The sequence below is a fragment of the Culex pipiens genome, chromosome 1, assembly GCF_016801865.2.
Source record: "Culex pipiens pallens isolate TS chromosome 1, TS_CPP_V2, whole genome shotgun sequence".
Classification (NCBI taxonomy): Eukaryota; Metazoa; Arthropoda; class Insecta; order Diptera; family Culicidae; genus Culex; species Culex pipiens.
The window spans coordinates 88,274,959-88,291,313 of NC_068937.1; the positions used below are offsets into that span (position 1 = coordinate 88,274,959).

Genomic DNA, 16,355 nt, shown 5'->3' on the forward strand with positions numbered 1-16,355 from the left:
CTCATACGAAATTATCTTCAGGTTAGTAAATAAATAAAACATAATATTTTTGTAGTAAGAAGCATGTTTGATTGCAACACATCTAACTTTGTAATAGCATTTGTATAAAAAGATTAATCATAACGTACATTACTATAAAATGGAATAAGGTGTTACACTTATAAAAAGATTTTTTATAAAACATGGTTTTTCGCACAAGTCTTTGACAACTTTGACAGTACATTTCACTTGATTACATATTTGATCGACAATATGTTTAACTTTTGTTTAAAAAAAAAATCATAAAAGAGACAAACAAAAATAACATTTATAAAATCACAAGATACGGCTAAAGTCCTTTTCTGTGCTGCAATGTATGGGAATTGTTTCGAAAGCATCCTCAAAAGATCTCCATATTCTGATGTTTTCTATTTGAACTGTACATTGCCTAACTAATCTAAACCTTCTCACGAGTCTGTTTTGGATTTTCTACAATTCATCTTATCAATCTCTCTGCTTTCTGTAGAATCAGCTGTGTTTGAAGCAATCATTATTTTTTCCTGAGTTTCCAGTTCAGTGCAATGGAACGAATGCGTGCGCTCAACACGCCAAACAATGTGATGGATTCATGTAATTTTGGAGCTATCTTGTGCTGGAACTCACTTTAAGATTGTTTAATGTTTTTGACACTTGTTCATCGGACTAATGCTGAATAATTACTGCGATTACTCCAGCGCAGCAAAATTTGGATGATGGTTGTAGAAAACTTATTCGCTGCAAAAGTTGAAACAATTAATTCTATCCACACGCTTCCTCGTCGCTTCTTATTCGATCGAGATTCGCGTGAAGAGCAGTCCTCGTTTATGTAGCCAAGCTCTAGAAAGAAGAGAATATGAAATCAAATTCAGGATTCTAACAAATTTGCCAAAGTGTACATACCCGATTCCAGCTCCAAGCAGCAAGGATAACACATTTGTTAGCACAAGTGAATAGAGAACTTCTCGCGAGAACAAAGAATTTTTGCCCACACGTGCCATTCTCAGCGAGTAGCCCTGTTGGTTGCGACGAATGCTTTGTTTGGAGTTTTCGAACTTCCATTCCCTAAGAGATAGAGAGAAAATTTCGAATGTTAACAAAACTGTGACTTGAAAAATGTAAACACGTTAAAGCATACTTTGCCTGCAGTTGCTCTGGCCGACTACTCCATTCCCAAACCCAGTCATTGTCTTTTTGAGCAGTGGCATCTCCTTCCTGAAAAGATGTATTGATATTACAGTCAATCAAAAATGCAATCTCAAAAGAAACTTGGTAAAGTAAATCGTTTTGTTCGATAAAAATCAAGGTATCATTAATAGTTTTTATTTTGTTGATGTTTACTTAAGCATGATTCTTAAATCGATCAATCAGATATCATGTCTTATCTGTCTTTTAAGTTTGGTTTCACAGTATGAGAAAAAGCTTCAAACACTCATTCCAGTGATAATACGGGAGTACCAAGCGCTAAACGCTCAGACATAACAAGCTCCAATTGATGATCTCATCACTGCGGGTCAACGACATTGCAGTGCCTAAATAAAACAAGGCGGAAATGGGTTAACCTCTTTTCCATTCTCAAAGTATAAAGAACATGCAGATTATTGCTTCTGACGAGATAACTTAGGCAGAGTCCACTGGAGAGTTCTGGATTGTTATTTTTATTTTGCAGATAGCTTTGTTTACTCAGTGAGACAGCAGCTCTGTTGATAGCTGGATGACCAACTGTTCAGTTGACGCGAGATTGCAGAGGTTAATTTGTTCAAGGATTTTTAATGCAGAATACATAATTTTGATTTCACGTAGATAGAAAACTTATTGATACATAATCTCATCAAATATTAAGGTGAAACGGGAAGCGCAATTTCATACATAATAATGACTTTACACACTGAAACCAATGAATCCCAAGCTTAGTTGAGGTTGACTGTATTTCAATGTATTTTTTTAAACAGTACATGTTCGGTAACTGGGCTGAGAACATTGCCCCAAGGGACGAATGCACCTAAGTGTAAAATCTCTCTACTCTACACTTCAAACCAGTAGAATCCAGATCAAAAGCTGAGCCAAAAATGTTCTAAACTGATATAAGAACATGTATTCCAATATGGCGTACAATATGGCGCCGATGGACTATTTAGAATATTTATTTGGTAATGAAACAGGCAACCAACTGCTCAAATTTGACTTAATTGGATTCACTAAACTCGAATTTACCTTTGAAAATAAGAAACTCAAAAACAACAAAAAATAATTCATGATTCGAGTATCCGAAGTTTATATGGAGAGCTTCGGATAGTCAAGTCTGGGCTGTATCGTACTCACCCTGTTCAGATAGTTGATGTAGACTCCCTTGAGCTGCTCCTCGGTGGTGGCCAGTTCCGTATTGGGGCTGTTCGGGGGTGACTTTGGGCTACCGCGGGTTGACTCACGTCGCGAGCTGGTCAGCGACGCCACCCGGCTCGATTCCTTCGATTCTCGTTGAGCTTCCCGCAGCAGCCGGAGGTACTCTTCGACCGAGGTGAACGGCAACGGCGTGGTCCGGTCCGGACTCTTGGGGCATGTGTTTGTGTTCGACGACAGCTCGATCCATGATTCTGGGGAAAGGAAATGAAGTTTTTTTGCTTAAGAGAACAGCGTTATTTGTTGCGTTCAAAAGTTGAGAATGGGTAGGAAAGATAATCCACTTTTGTGTGAATTCCACTGCGGGTAATCTCACTAGGTTGGCTTCGATTTCATGCATTGACAAATCTGAGCGAGCATCCAATTACAACCGCAGCACAGCTTGTTCGGTTTGTTTACATTTTGCGCTAGTCAAGGTTACGATCCCGGCAAACTAAACGCCGGGCTATTATTAGCTCTGTAGTTGACAACGCAGCAGGTTTTTTGGTCTGGTCAGCTAGTCTGCCGAGATAATCGGCCGCCGTTGGGCGAGAAGCCCACACGATCTCACGTATTCACCTACCGTACGGTTACGCGATGGTACGGAATGCGCAAATCAAGTTGATTTGCATACCTGATGCACTTTGAGCGAACACGTACGCAAAGGTATTTCCTCGTACACAATCTCAGATCATCTACTTGGGATCTGCATCTTTGTTTATTTTTGAAACATTGTATTGCAAGAACCATCAATTGGTTGAGAGACATTTTCATCCAGAATTTAAACCAGCTTGATTTAATTCTCGATCATTCCCAGCACTTGTGTCAACTACTCCATTAACTAACCAGAACAGACATAACAATATACCACGCCGTAATCATCATCATCATCGCACACAACCGAGAGGAGCGCATTAAGCCGGTCGTGGTTGACCGCGTGATAAGCCCTGTAGAAGTGTGCAACTGGGACCTGAAAACCAACCAGCCTCAACACGATCAACGCACTCATCGTTCCCGCGGGATTCGCAAATTGCATCAGATTGCAAATAGTTCAAAGAAAGTGAATTCTCCCACTGCTCATCGAATCGGGGTCATCGGGAGATGATAACCTCGGCTCATGGCATCGACACCAGCGATCGATCTAGTTCCCAACTCACAAAGAGGGGGTGTTCAACTGGATTTTTTTTCACTTGCGCAAAACGATCGCTTCGTTCCAGGCGATAACGAAAGATCATCTTGACGTATGAGTTCATAAGTTGAACAAATTGGAGATAGAATCCAATAGGAAGCAAAAAAGCACTGAGGCAAGGCTATAAAATCACTCGAAAAATGAACTTCTTAAATACACCTCCTAGATATACCTTCACGTATACCTATCGACTCAGAATCAAATTCTGAACGTCTGTGGGGATGTGTGTAGACATGATTTTTTTTCCTCACGATTTTCTCAGAACTGACTGAACCGATTTTGGCCGGATCCACCTTATTCTGTTCGTTTTGGGGTCCCCTAAGACTCTATTAAATTTTATTCAGTTTAGTGAAGTACTTTTAAAGTTATGCCATGAAAAAGCTTTTTTGAAGCTACAAAAAAGAGTGATTTTTGCATAACTTCAAAGGCCGGATCTTTTTGCTTACGCGCGAGAGTAGCGCAGCATGCGTAGGGATTTTGGTCTGACCGCGCGGGGGATTGGCAGCCACACCCCCTTGTATGCGTATCGCCCGGTTGCCACATTGCTTAAGCAGTGTCTGCGTCTCTTCGGGACAAAGTCTGTATTAATTATGTTGCTGAATACATCATTTTGTCTCGACAAAGATTTACACGAACTTTTTACTGAAATATACAACTCATAAGACATTGTTTACTAAGACTAGGGGGACAGCATGCAATTCCATCGTGCACCTAATGTTGGCATATCAGCACTTTTAAATTCAATTACAGCCCCCCCCTTTCTCTTTTATCTTGGATTTTTTTTTAAATTAAATAAAAAAAAATTAAATAAAAAAACTCATAAATTAATTTGTGAATACAACCTTAAATTCAACATGAATGTGAGGAAGGCACCAACCACCTTAAGGTGGATTAAATAACGTTTTTTTAAATTGATGTATTCATTACACTCTTGTTTTCTGATCTTTTGAATAAAAGTATTACGAAATCCAAAATAAAACTAGTTTTTTTAGTAAATTGAAGGTAAGATTGTTTACGTCAAGCAATTGTTGGAGAACCCTAGAATCATGAATCTTAGCAACACAGGGCGCTCTCCAAAACATCTCAGCCGGTGGAATTTACTACGAAACTATGAAATCTCTGTAATCGCTAACGTCAGCAGCCTCTCAATGCGCCAAATTCTAATCAATGTTTACCATCTACATCAGAAATATCTCAACGATCTCAACGAAATCGATAAAACGTTGCTGACGTTAGCAAAGATGTTGTTCTGAACAGGTCCAAAAAGGTCAAAACATAGCGAAAGTAAAAAAAACTCCAATGTCTTCGACGTGTGAGTACTCAGAAGCCACATGAATGAATCGACTGAAATACCAAGCTAGAAGCCGGTCAAAACAAACTACACACGAGTGACGAAACAACCGACAACCGGAAAATGCTTAGATACAGTGTACAAATTGTTTAAATTTGAAAGGAGTAAAATTAGATGGCGTAACATTACCTCTTGAATAGTTATATTACCTCAATTAAGCTTGAAAATATGCCATTGCATCTAAAAAGTGGTACATCTACACATTTTTTCTGTTATAAAGGATTCCAAAATGTTATATTGTCATGATTTTTTTTTAACTGTGCATGGGTCCGTAGTAACTGATTTCAATAGAAACATTGTTCAAAACAGTCAATCAAACGTGCGATTTCAAAATTAGGTTAAATCTAGAGTAAATTTTCAAAACAACCTATGAGTCATGGTTTTCCTATGGATATAGGACCTTTTTATAATTTAACCTAGAAATAACTAATTGAAGCATTCATCGCTCGTTCGATTTGAGACTAAAACTTACAACATTTGGATTCTTAGCAAACTGTAAATTGGATCGATCATCCCATCCCAACAACGTTGCAAATTAGTGATGCCAAAATAAACATTAACCCGAGAGCTAATAATAAGTAAAGGAAACGCAATATCCGATTTAAGCCTCCTCCCTAGGTCAAACCCGGTCGATCCTATAGGGGTAAATGTAAACAAGTCGTTAGGGAATGCACTTACTTCAGTGCGATGCATCTATATAATATAAGTTAGATTTGCGAACTCTGTCAGTCACACGTACACAAACAGACTCGGGCACGTTGGGTGCAAGTAAAAATCGCAGATGAGTAATCATGATGTCAGGGGAAAACCTCGGAAAATCAATAGATACTTCAAGTCTATTGACGTCAGTCGTGATGCTTTAACATTGATGGAATGCATTTATGCAAACAGTGACTGAAATGTAGTTGTTGACAATTGATTTTTTGCAACATTTGTTGTTGTTTTGATAGCGTAACCTCTTTTATGATCTAATATTACCTCAATTGAAGAATTACTCAAGACTGAATTACTTTAACATGCATTTACAAAAAATGCATAAAAATTTGATAATATGTTTAAATTATGGTTCGATAACAATTTAAAATCTTGTTTCATCTAATCATAGTAACAAATTTACTGTAGAATTTTGAAATAACATGCTCCAATTTGCCCAAAATTCCAATTACGTTGAATTTTATGAAAAATTTATATTGAATATTGACTTTCAAACCTTCAAGCAACTTCAAGCCTTCAAAACGAGGTAAATAAAATTTACCCAGCAAAGCCCCAAAATACACGTCCATGGGATATCAAGTTTCAGATAAACAAAGTTCTCCGAGCCCTTCACACACAAGAAACTCGCTTTTGAAACATTACACGAATAAACAGAGCATATCGTTTTGGTTTACTTCGTTTTCCCTCCAGCAATCGCACTTCTTCTTGCAGCACCCTCAAGGACGGACCTGTTTTTGTACAAGTATCGGAACGAAACATACACAAACAAACTTGCCTCCGTTGGCCTTAGTTTGGTCTCACCACGTTGCTGTAATCAACAGTTTATTACTCTCGAGATAAGTAACACAAAATTAGTATAATTATGAGATCGTGGAGTATGTATTGAAAGATAAACGTTCGATACATTCACTAACAATTATACCAGTGATAACCTATACACTTGAAAGCAAGTGCCTTTCTGCTTATTAATACGATCACAATGTGAAAATTATCCAACTGTGACCTGTCCCCCCAGTTTCGCATTCAAAATTATGTTGCAGAAGAGGCCATGTCCGTCCAAGCCTACACACGCACAAGCACGCACTTTTACCCAAAACATTTCGAGTTTGGCGAAGGCCAGCTTTCAAGGCAATCAACTAAACTTTTCAATATTGCCTCGACCATCGTCCGTTGGGGCATGAAAAAATGCGACCGAAAAAGGCCGTACGAATATCAGCAGCAGCACACACATTGAATTGCGCCATGCCACGCCAATGATGCTGCTGCTGCTGGTGGTATGTAGCATATTTTTCTATTGAAGTTTGTTTACAGGGGTCTGTTTGTAAACATTGAACGCGAACACACGCATACAGCTGCGGCGGGTAAAGCAACTGTGAATACGATACATACTGCGGATGCAACTTGAAAATTGAAAATGTTTTATGATCTTTACTGAGCTCATGTTTTTTTTTCAAGCTTTAAAATTGTTGGTCTAATGAAATGGTTTACAATTACAATTTAATTGTAATTTCTGAAAAAAAACACCTTCCATTTTTGTTAAAAAGTGTCCTTTAAAGTCGTTAAAAAATTACGTCCAGATCTACACGCAGAAAAATAAGGCATATTTGAATCAACAAAACGTTTTGTTGATTTGAAAATCAAGATTTTTGTTGAATCAACGCTAAACGTCAAAGCAACTTTTTCAAAACAACAAAAGATTTTTGTGGATTTGAGAAAATCAAGGTTTGTTTCAACGCAAAATCGGCGTTGATTATATTCAACAAAAAATTTGTTGAATCAAACCTCGTACAGGCTGATTCTACAAAATATTTTTCTGCGTGTACTAACCTCCTCAGTGTTTTAAATTATTGATAGAAAAAAAAAGTGATGATTCATACACCAAAATATCAGAGAGTACAGCGATCGTCACTACAGGTTCTCTTCTTTTTATCCCTTGATAGCCAGCAGGAGCATTCACTATATAACTCTTTCTCCTTGCCTCGTTCACGTTCACTCACCGAAGATTTTTTTGGTTTCTCAGAAAACCGCAATGAAAGAACGCTTAAGAGGTTTTGGTATAATCTCAAGATTTAGTGATCCAAATATAATGTTAATTCGTTCCACAGTATTTTTTTATATTATATACCATAAGTTATAAAACGTCCATTGTAGAAGGGGAGATGTTTCGAAATAAATAACGCCAACGCGTTGTGTTTGACTGTCCAAAACGTTCTGATTTTATTGTGATCGAAAAGTCCCCCAGAGCCTCACACACGAGGTACTGAGGTTTTGCTTACTGAGCATTAATCGAGCTACTTGCTTTAATCGCGGCGAGGTAAACGAAGTTTAGCTTTGTTCGCAGTTTGGGTTTCTGTTGTCGGCTGTGCTGACGATGTTGGTGGCGTCGATCAATTATGCGGAAAGCAATTTCCGTAACTGCTCCCTCACCAAGAAAGGATCGTCCCGATCCGTATCGACTGCACATACATTTTCCATCGAAAAGAACTACCAAACAGGTCACTTAGCGAGTTTGAAATATCAAGCTTCTTTGGTGATGTTTGAAACATTATAGTTGTTGCTGTTTTGTAATTAAGTGTTACAAATATTTGTTATCAAAGATTACGTAATCCTTAATTACATCTTCGTTTGTTACATTTCTGTAACTCTGAATTACAAATTGAGACTTGTAATTAGCTATTACAAACAAACTATTATTTCAAACTCTTAACAATTTCAAACACACTCGATTAAGTTAATTTTTTTTTGCTACATAATTTTGAAAAGGGTTTCTTTGTTTTTTTTTATCACTCACACACCTTCTAAAAAAATAAATTTTGAATCGTGTTTTTTTCCTTTTGTCAAATTAGTTAATCTGATCATGCTGAATTATTTAAATGATTTTCGAATTGCTGATTTTGTTTTTACTCACACACACACTCACTTAACTTATCAAATTTGGAAAAATATTTTTGAATTTTGAATTTTGAATTTAGATTTTTTTTTCACTTTAAATTTTGTTGCTTGTTGAAAATCCGGGTAACGCTGTTCCTTTGTCTTCCTCGTCGAAGGTGTTGAAGTCCACGTCGTGCTGCGCTCCTGAACTCTGATCCGAGTTTTTCGCGATGTGCACACGATGATATCACGCCTCTTGCCGAAGTATCCAGTGGATAACGTTGGTTCATCTTCTTCGGTCGGTGGCTGCTTCACCAGTCAATTTCCTTGGCTGCTTCACTCCTGATCTCCAGAGCCGTTGGTGACGAATTTCTGCTGAATGAACAACTGCCGTGTTTTTCGCATTAACTTGCACTTTCGGTCTCACTACCGAGATTTTCGCGAACGACCACTTCAATCACTGGGCACAGCCACCTTCCGGCGAAGACACGACTGCGCCAGTTATAAAACGTCCATTGTAGAAGGGGAGATGTTTCGAAATAAATAACGCCAACGCGTTGTGTTTGACTGTCCAAAACGTTCTGATTTTATTGTGATCGAAAAGTCCCCCAGAGCCTCACACACGAGGTACTGAGGTTTTGCTTACGGAGCATTTTTTTTTTTTTTTTTTTTTTTTTTCATTGCTTACGGAGCATTAATCGAGCTACTTGCTTTAATCGCGGCGAGGTAAACGAAGTTTAGCTTTGTTCGCAGTTTGGGTTTCTGTTGTCGGCGTCGATCAATTATGCGGAAAGCAATTTCCGTAACTCATATTACGGACCATTGATAAAAAATGTGTTTTGCCTTCCTCACCTCACTGAGGCAAGGCTATAAAATCACTCGAAAAATGAACTTCTTAAATACACCTCCTAGATATACCTTCACGTATACCGATCGACTCAGAATCAAATTCTGAACAAATGTCTGTGGGGATGTGTGTAGACATGATTTTTTTTCCAAACGATTTTCTCAGAACTGACTGAACCGATTTTGGCCGGATCCGCCTTATTCTGTTCGTTTTGGGGTCCCCTAAGACCCTTTTAAATTTTATTCTGTTTGGTGAAGTACTTTTAAAGTTATGCCATGAAAAAGTTTTTTTGTAGCTACAAAAAGGGTGATTTTTGCATAACCTCAAAGGCCGGGTCTTTTTGCTTACGCGCGAGAGTCGCGCAGCATGCGTATCGCCCGGTTGCCACATTGCTTAACACTCAAACGCTCGGGTGGTCATTTGACCTCTATTTTTTTCTAAAAAATCTCATAACTTTTGGTAGAATGTACCAAATTGGATGCTTCCGGTTGCAAAAGATCCAGATTTGTCTATATTTTGAACTGTCAGATGGGGGACAAATATGGTCCCCTTTTACCGGAGATATTCCGGATTCCGTTGGGGTACCTCGGCCCTCCTATTTGGGGCTTTGGTCAATAGATCAAAAACCATTGCACAGAACAATGCCGGAAATGATGCAAAACTTCAAGGCATCATTCTAATACATCATCCTGCAGAAATACATGGCATGGCCAAGACCTTCGGGTACCGAAACAGGTTCCAACTGGAAACGGTTCACTGAGCGGATGTCGATTGGTGCCCAAATGGAACCGGTTCCGGTGCCCCGTAGGACTTAACCATGTCAATTATTTTAGCTGGATGATGTATTAGAATGATGCCTTGAAGTTTTGCATCATTTCCGGCATTGTTCTGTGCAATGGTTTTTGATCTATTGACCAAAGCCCCAAATAGGAGGGCCGAGGTACCCCAACGGAATCCGGAATATCTCCGGTAAATGTGGACCATATTTGTCCCCCATCTGACAGTTCAAAATATAGACAAATCTGGAACTTTTGCAACCGGAAGCATCCAATTTGGTCAATTCTACCAAAAGTTATGAGATTTTTAAGAAAAAAAATAGGGGTCAAATGACTACCCGAGCGTTTGAGTGTTAAGTCTGTATTAATTATGTTGCTGAATAAATCATTATGTCTCGACAAAGATTTACACGAACTTTTTAGTGAAGCATACAACTCATAACACATTGTTTAGACTAGGGGAACAGCATGCAATTCCATCGTGCACCTAATGTTGGCATATCAGCACTTTTAAATTAAATTACAGCTAGGTACCTAATGAAATTTTCAACTGAAACCGAGTGACACATAATTCAGTAGAAAGTGGGCAAGCATCTCGGCAAGCATGTTTCTTTCAAAAGTTTTGCAAAATAATTTGTTTAAATAGTGAAAATCTTTAATTTGGAGGGCCTAGTGTCTTCGGCAGCCAATCCATATGTTGCTATGGGGCGCGTGTTCAATTTTTTTATCCTCCTGGAGCTTCTCGTTCAATGTTTTTCCCGTTTAATATTAGTATTCAGTTTGCAAAGACGCTATCAAAATTATATTAATGTGAGGAAGGCTCCAACCACCTTAAGGTGGATTAAGTGACGTTTTTAGAAAAAAAATAACAACAAAATTTTAAAATAATAAAGTCCAGCAAAGTTCTTCAGAACGACGGAGATGTAAAGAGTTTATTTTTATGTAAAAAATGACAAAATCTTGACGACAATTCGTCTAGAATTCGGCTTCAAAGTGAAAAAATATCAAAATCATATCACCACGCTAAACAAAAAATCATCCATGAATTTTTTTATATGTTTACTTAAAAGTCGTTAAAGTCTCAAAAATTTAGCCCTTACAATTTTAATACTCTTTTGTTTAACTTAACACATTGAACATTGATAAAATCATCATGTTTATGTTTATAGACTTGGACATCGTCAAGAAAAAACTTTACAACCAGACCATGTTTTATTCAAAATAGTATTGAAAAACAGGTTCCATCCCCAATTGAAACGAGAATGGAGAATGATTCAACAGCTGAGGCTCTGGAACTTTCTTAACTCGAAAGCACAATAATCACCGAACTGACGTCATGTCTAGAATCGTGGCGATAGCGACATATAAATTCTGGTTGGTAAACAATAAATTAAAACAGGTTGCACACAGGCTATTTGTGTTTGTTCATTTTATTCAAAATGAATTCATGGGCTTAAACAGCGTAAACAATGTCAATTTGTTGATTGCGATGTCTGGAATTTTAGGAATTTTATTGCATAACACTTTTCCTACATTTATTTTAAAAAGACATCGGCAAATAACTTTGAAATTTTGCGTATCATTCTTGGTATATTCAGTAAAAATATGTCTGTAGAATAAACAACAAAAACAAATGGCTAGAGTGCGACAGTCGGTAGACGCCCCCATTGGCAGTGATGGAGCTTCTCAAATAGCGGACCCAATGTTTGAGCTAGTATTTATCTCACTTTCAAGTGCCAAGCCTGTTGAAACTGTTTAGCAACAGATTTGTTGTTTGTTTATTTTTGCTGCTTTTTTTGCGAGCGCGCTCCCTTTTGGCGCAAAGTAAAGTTTAGTGAAACGCGAGCGAAACAAAGAGCACTTCCTGAACAGAGATAAGCTTCGTGAACGCTCGCAACTACGCCCATACAGCCAGGGTCATCTTCAACGTCTGCAGCCAGCAGATGTTTCCCGTGACGAGCCGAGACGTCTATCAAACGTCTGCAGTAGATCACGTAGGACGGATTCTTTGGTTAGGGACTATCAATGATACCTACTCAAAAGTGCGCCATTTTCCTAGCTTTCACGTTTATTGAGTGATTAAGGTTTAAATCAAAAATCCAAAATTTGGGTGCTTTAAATGTACTTAAAGTACCTTGCACCTCCATTTAGGTTTTATTAGCATCACTTTTGTGGAGACGTATGGTGTCTTCTGTTTATTTAAACTCATTGGTAAGAATAATTGGTATGAACAAAAATTCAGATTTACACCAGCCATAGTCTACTTCCGGTAGTAGGCTTTGTAACCAAATGGTCTTTATTAGAATGAATGAGCACGATTTGATCCCTCCCCCTTTTGCTAACCACAACGCATATATTGGGAGGGATGCCAAAAATAGAAACCGGTGTCAACGCATTTTAGCTCGACATTCTGCTCCCCGCCACTCATTGTTTCCTCGTGGCATCGTGGAAAATATTTTTGTTTTGCGGGTTTTATCACTTCCGTGGACGCCACGATTCTACAAGTCCGAGACACGTCCCAACACAAACATTTTTGGCTCAGTCAGTCTTTGTAGTCTGTGTGGCTCAAATTTTATCATTGCCAACAACGGCGACGACGGTTTGTCGGTCACGCAGACTGGGTCGCCCGCGTTTTGCAGTTTGTTGATATTATTGTTACAGTGTGACACTTTTACTCGGTACGCGTTTTTATTCACTTTCATGTGCGGATCTTATTTTGTTTACTATTGCAGTAGAGTGTGTTTTTGCGTATTTCCAACATCTTCTGATTCGCTGGCATCTATACAGTCGAATGTTTTATTTTATTTTTGCTATTTTGTAAAAAAAAATAATTTGTGAAAGGCTATAAACTCATAACATATTTGTTTCATATATTAAACATTTGTTATAGTTCGTATTAAGCTATCCCTAAAAAATGTCTTACAGTGCCACTCACTGTCTATGCCTGCCCATCACTGTATGTTCTAATGCATCTTTTTAAACTTGAATATCACTAAAATAGTATTTAATTTTGGCAGCCGATTCAGAAAACAAAACGGCTTAAATCCCATTTCAAAACGCGTTTTATCGGGAATACTTGTTTTAGCTGGCTATCGTGTTAAAAAAAAACAAAAATTTCAATTATGGACAGTAAAAGTCGCTACTATTTTTTTTAAAAATTATCTATTAATAATTACTTGGAAATCACACAACAGGGGGCATAAACTTTTTTTAAGTTTAAGTCTAATACTGAAAACAAACTAGAAAATTACTTTTACTTATATTTCGCATTTTTAAGCTTGTTTAACTTTTATCATTTCATAAACAAATCGTCACATATGTGCTAGCTTGCGACACTTCTTTTATTTTTACAGTAGACGTTTCACAAGATAGTACACAAGTGATGAAACATCGAAGGTTTTCTTACCTAATTTTGTTTTATTTTAATTTCCAATTGTATAAAAATAAGTTATAATTCAATCACAACTCATTTATAACTTAAGAAATTCCTATTATTTTGTTTTTTTCAACATTAATTATGTTCTGTATTTATTCTATGCCTTAAGCAGAATTAAAAAAAAATCCCCATAAATTTTGAAACAGGCAATAATAAAGCGAGAAAACAATTGTGCACATAAATCGATTCATTTCGTTTTCCAGCACTACTCTACTTCATTGAAAAACAAGTTTTGGCGTCATGGAGCTAGTTTCGAACTTGAAACATCGATGTGGCAAAATCGGCGTAAAAATACGACGCAATACCCGGAATGGAAATTGGCACGTAAGAATAAAAGAGGCTATTGTACGATACAAAAGCACGAAAACGGACATCGTTGTTTACGCGTTTCGTTGTGATTGTGCGCTAGCTAGAAACGCGTGCTCGCAACCGAATGCCGCGAGATGATTCACAGGAAAGTTCGTACGTGGAAGCTACGGCTACTAACCTCCGAGCAGGTCCTCGCTGGTTCTGGGCGTTGCAGACATCTTGCTGTTCGTTCCGCTGGTGCTCGTGATGGACTTGAACATTGCACCACTTTCTTTGTCTGGAATGCGCGGTTGGATGTGCGGCTGGGTTCTCCCGTAGGATGATAAACAAGCTCTACGTTCACAGCGGCTAGCAGGGTGCCACCGAAACAAGGAAAAATCAGTTCTCGCACTTCTCTATATTTGTAAACAAAGAGCTTGATGGTATGCGTTTTCTCTTCACGGTGCCACACGATCGTTTCGAATGGATACACACTCTAGGTAATATAAACAAAACACCCACACAGGTGCAACGTGGCCAGACGCGCAATTCAGAATGGAAAGAAACTCACACTTTTGTATCGAACGGAACTGTTTATATGATAATCTGTTTCCCTTTCAGTTGCTTCGGAAGGTACGTGTACCTGGATTTTTTCTACGATAACAATATTTTTTTTCTTTTGCGCTTAAAGCAACTCACTACCTGAGGTAGGGTCAACACTTTACAACTAGATTGAGTCAACTTTTTGCAGGACCAAATTGCAACTGACTGTTTTTTTTCGACTTCTTTGTTTACACTAGCTCTCTCTCCAGCTGGACGACGACGACGTATATGGGAAGGTGCAATAAAATGGCGTTCGCTTTCAATATGGTTCCACGGACAAAGTTGACCAACTGTTCAGCTATTTAGTTTTCCAAAATGCAACAGAATACTGACTTTGTTCACTTGAAACACTTTCTGGAGTACGACCCGCGCGTCCTTACTGTCCAAGTGACGATTCGTTATTGCCTGGGTTTTCTTTCAGCCACAGCTGGCTTTGCGATTTGCTGCGCATTAATACACTACACGTAGCAGAATGGAGTAAACAGCCAGCCTACTATGTTCACATACAGACGAAGAGTGTTTGTGTCGCACAGCTATCTGGCTTTCTTTGATGGGGATGAACAACGATTGTACAAACAACAACAAAACCACGAAACTCTTTTGCTGGACGTCGTCATGCACACTCTCACCAGAAATGTACACCAGCTTCGCGCACCCCACCACTACCAATATAAGGCAACGGGGGCTTCGGCAACTCCTGTTTTTCAGCTTGTTGTTGTTTACAAATTGGAGCAGAGAGATAGGCTCGCGAAAAACACGACTGCTCTGTTTGCCGTTCGGCGTTGTTTTAATGCATCGAATGTTGTCGGGGTATGCTTCTGCGACGATGTACGCAAACACACAAAAACTCTCATTATGGCGTATTGGATTGGAGAATAGAACATTTGTTTTCATATCAATACAAATTATTATTAATTTCATACAAAATTCTACAATTAATTGTTAGTTTTGGGTAAACCCCACTTAAAATTCGAGTCACTTTTCTTAAACGTGTACGATAGTTCCCTTAGTAACCGCCATGGCGCTGATGCTGGCTTAGGGAAATCGTGAGGCCTGTCGGAAAGCGAAAATATTCTCCCCATATTCGGTATCTCTATCTGCCGGATTTTTTTAAAGAATCGAAGTGTTCGGCAGTTTGCCTACTTGAAGGCGTTAAATGTAAAGCTTATATTTACGAGGGGTGAACGAATGGTTTACATCAAATTTTCTCATGTATGCAAAAGCTTTGGCATATTTTCTTTCATCTATGCTGCCTCCTCATGACGGTGCCAAGCAAGAATAGAGTTAAGGTAAATTGATCAAAAATTATGATTATCGGGTAGCTTTTAAAGCGACTGTGACTCCAATCCAGGTTTCTGATATTTTAGAGACTCTAACTAAACTCTGACTCCGACTCCAGCTTTAAGTGAATGCCAGAGATTTAGCTAATGTCGGCTCTGTAAACATACCCATACAATTCTTCCCTGCAATTTGAAATTTCAAATTTGAACAACTCCATTAGCGATGTTTATACACAATATATACTAGCCCGGGTCAAAAAAAATAAAAATGCTCAAATCCAAAATAATATGAGATTGCCCGAAAGAGTACTTAAAATGAGGGTTCCAGCCCAATTGGTTGAAAACTGGCTTGCCTTGAGCAGGAACACGGGTTAAATGGAAATTAACCCGTGAAACTTGAGCATTTAGGTAAATCGCTCTGTACAAGTCAGCCGCTAAAAAATGACGATTTTTGCATACCATGGGGTTCAAGAGGATGGTCTGGGGAACAATTCCTCTGAAGGGTGCAAGTGCAAGATGATCCGAGACCTCTTGTCTTGCCTAGAAGCAGATTCATTCCGGCGTCACCGAAATTTCTATGCTCCCAGCAAAATGTATGGGGAAAAA

At 38.4% G+C, this 16,355-nt stretch overlaps 1 protein-coding gene across 2 annotated transcripts; it reads right to left on the reverse strand.

Moving 5' to 3' along the window:
- Nucleotides 1-270: 270 nt before the first annotated feature.
- On the reverse strand, nucleotides 271-15,223 carry LOC120426535 (BCL2/adenovirus E1B 19 kDa protein-interacting protein 3). Of its 2 annotated transcripts, none has more exons than XM_039591301.2 (5): nucleotides 14,066-15,223; nucleotides 2,338-2,636; nucleotides 1,154-1,230; nucleotides 919-1,080; nucleotides 271-855 (listed from the first exon to the last, which is right to left on the reverse strand). In XM_039591301.2, the coding sequence occupies exons 1-5, from the start codon at nucleotides 14,145-14,147 to the stop codon at nucleotides 804-806; spliced, it is 672 nt and encodes a 223-aa protein (XP_039447235.1). In that variant the 5' UTR covers nucleotides 14,148-15,223; the 3' UTR covers nucleotides 271-803. The 2 variants fall into 2 exon arrangements, with proteins under 2 accessions (XP_039447235.1, XP_039447236.1); XM_039591302.2 differs by having other exon boundaries at nucleotides 2,338-2,609; nucleotides 14,066-15,204.
- Nucleotides 15,224-16,355: the final 1,132 nt, after the last annotated feature.

Bases quoted from the DNA above. Each gene is read 5' to 3' on its own strand.
- LOC120426535 (XM_039591301.2), bottom strand. From the start codon at position 14,147: ATGTTCAAGTCCATCACGAGCACCAGCGGAACGAACAGCAAGATGTCT. The intron at 2,637-14,065 runs GTTAGTAGCCGT...TGTTCTCTTAAG, and splicing joins CAGCGAGGACCTGCTCGGAG to CAAAAAAACTTCATTTCCTT. The intron at 1,231-2,337 runs GTGAGTACGATA...ACATCTTTTCAG, and splicing joins ACATCAACTATCTGAACAGG to GAAGGAGATGCCACTGCTCA.